Source organism: Austrofundulus limnaeus, unplaced genomic scaffold (genome assembly GCF_001266775.1).
Source record: "Austrofundulus limnaeus strain Quisiro unplaced genomic scaffold, Austrofundulus_limnaeus-1.0 Scaffold1542, whole genome shotgun sequence".
NCBI lineage: Eukaryota > Metazoa > Chordata > Actinopteri > Cyprinodontiformes > Rivulidae > Austrofundulus > Austrofundulus limnaeus.
The window spans coordinates 40,176-46,879 of NW_013953944.1; the positions used below are offsets into that span (position 1 = coordinate 40,176).

Here is a 6,704-nt window from a genome sequence, read left to right on the forward strand (position 1 = left end):
TAGCTACTATTTTGCTAATTTTGTTTTTAAATTTAGAATGTGTTTTGCTACTTTTAGCTACAATTGATTAAATTTTTGCTTTGACTTTTGTTTTGCTAATTTTGCCTTCTGATTTGCTAATTTTAGCTTTAGCTTCAGTTTTGGTAACTGTAGCTACTATTTTGCTAATTTTGTTTTTAAATTTAGAATGTGTTTTGCTACTTTTAGCTACAATTGATTAAATTTTTGCTTTGACTTTTGTTTTGCTAATTTTGCCTTCTGATTTGCTAATTTTAGCTTTAGCATCTATTTTGTTCATTTAGGCTTTATTTCAGTTTGTGAATAGCATTGCTAATTTTAGCTACTGATATGCTCATTTTAGACCGTTTTGCTCATTTAAGCCTTTTTTGCATATTTTAGCCTCTGCTCTGCTTATTTTTAGCTTTACCATTTTGATTTGTGCCTTTTCGTCATATTTTAACAAAGCCATTCAGGACCCAACTTTCCTATTTTTACTGTTTCTCTAAGTTGTGTTTTACTTCTTCTCATTGCAGGACCTCTTGCGTCGGGACATACTGTACTACAAGGGCCGGGTGGACATGGATCAGATGGAGGTGGTAGACGTAGAAGATGGCAAAGAAAAGGATTTTAACATCAATGTGAAGAATGCTCTTAAGCTTCGTTCACTGACTGGTGATGAGGTTCACCTCCTCTCCACCAAGAAACCTGAACAGAAGCAACGCTGGCTCAGAGCCTTTGCTGATGAAAGGAAGCAGGTTCTCCATGACCGTGAGACAGGTCAGATGTGTGCGAAGTTCATGCTGCGGTGTCATGTATGTTGGCTGTAACTGGTTGAAAATGTTTTGAATTGCTCGGTCTCTCAGATGCTCACACAATGAAGTAAAATGAGATCTGTTGCAGTGTTTGTATAGGGAGTGAATGGCCTGTAGCAACAGACTCCCAATCCAACACATTCTCACTCCCAACTTGTCACATATTGATGCTTGGTCAGGTACACGTCGGGTAAACCCCTTGCCTCTGTTATTGACACCTGTGGCTTTTCTCGGTTCGCACCACGTAGGGGTCTTTGGGTTGGGGTCTGTGGTTAATATTAGGCGTCATGATTACTGGTTAATCTTAGGTACGGAGATCAGGAATAGGATGTATAGGGCTAATAGAAGTTCCATTTAGGGTCTGGGATGGTTAGTTGTCGTGCGTTTTCTACTCTTTTCAAAAATATGACAACGGGCTCCACCTCCTATGTCTCATTTCATGAACAACTGACACGATGGGGTTACCCCGGATCTATACTAAATGCATCTCTGCTCAGCTCCACTCCGGTGCGACAGACAGAAGAGGGAGGGTGTGGAGGAAGGAGATTGCGCGATAAATCCAGTGATGTGGAAGTCAGAGCAAAAAAATAAGACAAACTCTAAACAYGCCAAACATTAATATAAAGGCTTTTGATATCTATGTTGAAACAGTCTCCCTGTCGTCTTCTTGAAACTTCTGATTTCAAAATAAAATCCACGTGTATCATGTGTGTACACATATGCTTCATGCTACATGTTTCCATCTGCTTCCCAAACAGAACGATACATTCTGACAGCATTTGTGTAGAAATATATTCATATATTGAGTAATATAGCTGAGATTTTGACATGATTCCGACAAATTATTCCGCCTAATAGGGTCTTATTTTGTAAATACACATGTTGTGCTCGTCCCTCTTCCTGTTGGTGCGACGTAATCTTTAAAAATTGACTCCGGCGCAGCTCTGGCGTCCAGCAGAAATAGGATCTGTTCTAATTTTGACGGATCACCGCCCGCTCACCGCCGCTCACTGCCGCTCATAGCCGCGGTGCGCAGCCAGTGTAAACACTCTCATTGATTATAATGGGTGCGTATTTGCTGCGGAGGTCGGACCGGAGCGTGTAGTGTAAGGGGTTGCTCGACGAGTCCAAAACCGGACGCAGACAATACCTGACCAAGCGTCAATATGTGACGAGTTGGGAGTGAKAATGGGTTGCCCAATCCCATACTCACAAAGTGAAAAAGTGGATGAAATCTTTCTCCAAGTCACTATGTAACTAATGAATGAAACTACCACTTTTTTCCCTCTCTTGTTCAGGCTTCTCTCTGACTGAAGTCCAAAAGAAACAGGCCATGCTGAATGCCTGTAAGAGACATCCAGCTGGGAAACCCAAAGGTATGTATTAACTTTAGGGTAAGAGAGGTAACTTGATTGTATGAGGTTTTACGCTCACTGGACAATTTATTAGGTCCAYTTGTTCAATTGCTTGTTAACACAAAAAGCTAATCAGCCAATCACATGGTAGTAACTTGGTGCCTTCAGGCATATAAATGTCACCCATCACATCAAACTGAAGATTAAGTCTCAAAATGGTATGGGGAGAAATATGCAGTGCATTGCAGTGCAACCCTTGCAACAACTTCAATCTCAAGAATTTGCAGTGGTTTCTCCAATTTGTTTCCGTTCTGTCCATAGATATATAGCTGTATAGATATAGAAATAATAATGCATAATCTACTATTGTTTAGTGTCACTTTTTCATAGTTTCATGTTTCATGGCTTCACATAATTATTTGCTAATTTCCGCACTCTCATATGTGTTCTTACTTTCAGCAGTGACCAGGCCATACTGCGACTTCCTCCTGCGACAGAAGCACCCCTCCCTCCCCACCGCTTTGCCCCAGCAGCAGGTCTTTATGCTGGCTGAACCCAAACGCAAAACCACCTTCTGGCACAACATTGGCAGACTGACTCCCTTCAAGAAGTGAAACCCAAGAGAGAAGACGAGAAGTGAAGTTGTGGAAGGGGGCGGAGCRGCAGAATCAGACGTGAAGAGCTCTCTGCTCGTGCCTGAAAGACCTTTTTAACTGTCCCCCTTATTTCTTTCCAACTTGTAACCTTTCCAGGATTAATATCTTAACTTGTACAGAAGCAAAGGATTCTAATGAGGATGAGATTATTTTTATGAAAGCACTTTATAGGTTAAAGAATAATCGGATAAGAGAACGGTTTCCTGGAGTCAAACAGCGAGAGAGGACTTTTTTAAACGTACTTCTGCTACTTCTTAAAGCAAAAAGCGGTTGGTTTAACTCCTACTGTACCTCTGCAGTGACTGGGACTCATGGCTGAGCTGCCTTTGTGGAATYGTTGCCTGTAAACAAAACTGTGTTGTTTTATTCTGCTGTTTTATCGTTTCGTTTCATGGTTTTTTGACGAACTTGCCAACTTCTCATTGTGTCAAAAGATAGATTTTAATATGTTGATTTGTTCTATGTTTGCTTTGAAAAAGAATTATAAAAAGAAAAGGAAAACTACGTTGAGGATAAAACTCTTTGTGCTTCTCTCTGTGCTAATATATTTTGTAACCATTTCAAACACGTTTGATATGTTCTGTGCTCCCCATCTGTAAAGTTTTATTTTGTTGTTTTAGTATTTTCTCTGATTCAGTTGTTGGACTGTGGTAACATTTAATACAATGCAGCCCAAAGAATTTGAGATGTTTTTTTTAAACAAGCAGAAGTAACCTGCACGATCAAGTCCGATCCTCAACTTTTCCTCATACCTACTGCGGTGATGAAAGTAAACAACCTGCTCTAATTTTTCTCTCACTTTATATTATTTTAATATATTTTATTTGATAAAGTGCCATTTCAGGTGTGACATGGACAACTTAAAATGACATGCATGGATGTGACAAACTAATACTGTGAAGACTTTCTTTTCTTTTCTTCTTTCTTTTTTTTTAACCTCATGAGAACCCTGGTTGCTCTAACTAATCTGATGGACAAGCTGATGGGATGATACACGCTCACATCAACTCTATTGTCTACCAGTGCTTCTAATATCCAGTATTCCTGCTCTGTTTATCTGGTCACAAGTGTAATCTCATCTCAGATCAGTGCAGCCCAGTGATGTTGCTCTGTAAGTGCATTCAGTGAAGTGTACTCCTTCAACTTTCTGTTCAAATGGTACACAATATTAAACATTCCTATGCTAAAAAAAACTGTCTGACTCATTATTTGTGGTAGAAAAAAATGTGTTATTTTATAGAATATTACTGGTCTTGTTTTTAGTAGCGGTGTCCCCATACAAATAGTGGTATCAGCAAAGGGCCTGATACCAGCATTTTTACAAGTACTCGTTCAAAATGCTTCAATATTTGGGACTGATGACTTATTGAATACCAGTATCAATACTATTACTAATGCGCTACAGTTTACATTTCAAGTTACTTGGTCAGTTCCATGTTTAAAAATTTATACCAGTTGAATTTTGTTATTTCTATTTTTTGTCAATGTTTCAACTGTATATATCATGCTATAAATTTGATGTGGTCCAGTCAGAGAGGTTGTAGGCCCATAAGGAAGGAGAACCATGTTGTTCTAAAGAATTGTTTTTTAAAGTCACTGTGTCRTGTTTAAGCTCCAACTCATTGAATACTTGGTGTCGGTACTGGACAATGTCAAGTACCCAAACTGAAATATTTGTACTCGTACTTCGTTTGAGGAAAAAATGATATCAGGACACCCGTGGTTTTCATGCTAACACCAGTTTTTTTTCTGTTTGTAGTACAGTTTTAGATTATTAGTAACTGATACGTGCAAATCATTTGTGCAGGACTCATTTTCCGACATAATGTAGAAAATAAAAATAATAAAATTCAATGTTATTTTTATTCAAAAGAAGTTAATTTAATGCTTGTATTCCTTGTTACTCCCATGCTGTTCCATTTTTTACCATGCATGTTGGTAATGATCAGCACACCAAAACCACAACCTCTGTCTTCTCTGAGTTTAAAAGCAAAAAATAAGTCATGCAGGTCTTTATGTTATGGAGTTTAAGGAGTCTCACTATTTACAAATGCGTAGGGAGATTTACATGTGCATATTTAACACAAATATATCTTGATTTACAAACTGTTGGTCTGTGAACTTCACTGTGGATTTTGAGACKCCGACTTGCCTCAACTTGAAAATTTTGCCTTGCTTTGTCCTGTGTACATGTGAATCTGTGAATATTGAGACTCTTTTAGCTCCATACTATGTCGCCAAAAGAAGCTTGTAATTTAACTGATTGGATTCGTCAGGTTTTTGGATACAAATATTGTTAACAGCATAATGATCCATCCATCCATTTTCTGTWCACGCTTCTTCCTTTTCAGSGTCRCGTGGGTCACTGGTGCCCATATCCAGCAGTCCAGCATAATGATGAAAGTCTAAAACTTAATGAAAAGACTGTAACAGGGATAGATGGGGGTCTTTCATCCTGGCTTTCACTTCTGTCTGCGCATCTGTGCATACAGAGCAGCGTATGACTGCCGGCTAGTGTGTGGCTTCAGCCCCGTTTCTTCTTCAGACTCCTCATCTTCTTCAACTTCATCTTCTTCCTCCTCTTCCTCCTCTTGTCTCAGCTCCTGCTCTTTCTCCATGCCTGACTGGCGTTGTAAGTTGCTGTAAGGCTGCAGACAGAAGTCAAACAAATTTTGAGACTCAGAACGACACTTGAATTTTTACCTTTTTTTTTCCCCAGGGATGATTAAACAAACTCACCCTCTTAGTTAGTTCTTCCTGCTGGTTGTGTTGTTGCCTATGGCTTGGACCTGATTTGAAGATCTGTGGTGAACTGAGGACGTGGTCCTTTGAGGAGGTGGTAGGGAATCTGGAGWAATGATTGATGAGAGGAGATGCACTGCTGTTCAGAGCCCAGCCCTGAGAGTCAGACATCCTGATTCGGCTGGAGAACAGCTGTGACAAAAAGAAAACATCAGTAATATTCTGTTCCATGGTAATATAGTAAATTGTGAAGAAGGTAGGTCCTAGACAATGCCTTGTGGCACAACTTTTTGTGACATTTTGTGAACTGGAAGAGAGACCATGAATAAAATTTTGATTAATTTAKTAATTCTGTTCGAAAATGGGTCCATTTGGTGCCTAATGACAAGCTTTCATGGYCCCTGTTTTTAGAAGTGTGTAATTTTTCTCTTTCAAGGTTTATCTTGATGCTCTGTATTCTCTTTGTGCTCAGTTTGTTTGATTGCCTCCCTGTGTTTCCCTCTGTCRCCAGTTGCTTTTTCCTCAGTTTCTGTTTCTTAACTCCTGCCCCACCCACTCGCACCTGTTCCCAGTTGCCATTTTACCCAGATGTTTCCACTCTATTCATCATCCTCTGCCCTCTTTGGTCAGTCAGTTTTTACTCCACCTTCAGTCTGGTGTACGTTTTGGGCCATGTCTGTGTCTCCTCTGTAGCTCCTAGTATCGTTTTGCTCCAAAGCCAGCCTTTTTGCTTTCTTTAATAAAAGTTTTTTTTCAAGGCATGCTTGTCTGAATTTCTGGACCAGATTTCCAAAAACTTTGACATCAGCTTTCAAAGTACAAATCAAACACAAACGTTTAAAATGTTTCCACCACTGTTAGTATCACATTACACATTTGTTTGAGTGCTGATTTTTCCCTGCTCTGACTAGCCATTTGCTCAGCTCTCTAGCTTTTGGACCTCTGTGTTTCTGTGTGGCGTTTGCATGTTCTTCTTGTGTTTGTGTGGGTTTTCACCGGATACTCCAATTTCCTCCCACAGACTAAAGCATGCATGTTAGGTTGCCTTCAGGTTCGGACCTCTCTACACAGTGGGATATACTGTATATACAGCGGGTAAAATAAGTATTGAACACGTCACCATTTTTCTCAGTAAATAC

The 6,704-nt window shown here is 39.6% G+C and overlaps 2 protein-coding genes across 3 annotated transcripts in view; one reads left to right on the forward strand and one right to left on the reverse strand.

Moving 5' to 3' along the window:
* LOC106535722 (Rho guanine nucleotide exchange factor (GEF) 4) overlaps positions 1-4,016 on the forward strand; it is a 29,043-nt gene extending 25,027 nt beyond the window's left edge. For both annotated transcript variants that reach the window (XM_014032791.1, XM_014032792.1), the window contains 3 exons: positions 534-777; positions 2,111-2,188; positions 2,627-4,016. In XM_014032791.1, coding sequence (XP_013888245.1) covers positions 534-777; positions 2,111-2,188; positions 2,627-2,781 — 477 coding nt within the window. In that variant the 3' untranslated portion in view covers positions 2,782-4,016. The remainder of the gene's footprint in view (positions 1-533; positions 778-2,110; positions 2,189-2,626) is intronic.
* A 651-nt stretch (positions 4,017-4,667) lies between these two features.
* LOC106535719 (protein FAM92A1) lies at positions 4,668-5,757 on the reverse strand (the record flags this gene model as incomplete). Its single annotated transcript, XM_014032788.1, is given in 2 exon segments — positions 4,668-5,471; positions 5,563-5,757. Coding segments are annotated over 2 exon segments (381 nt in total), but the record flags the coding sequence as incomplete, so codon positions are not given.
* Positions 5,758-6,704: the final 947 nt, after the last annotated feature.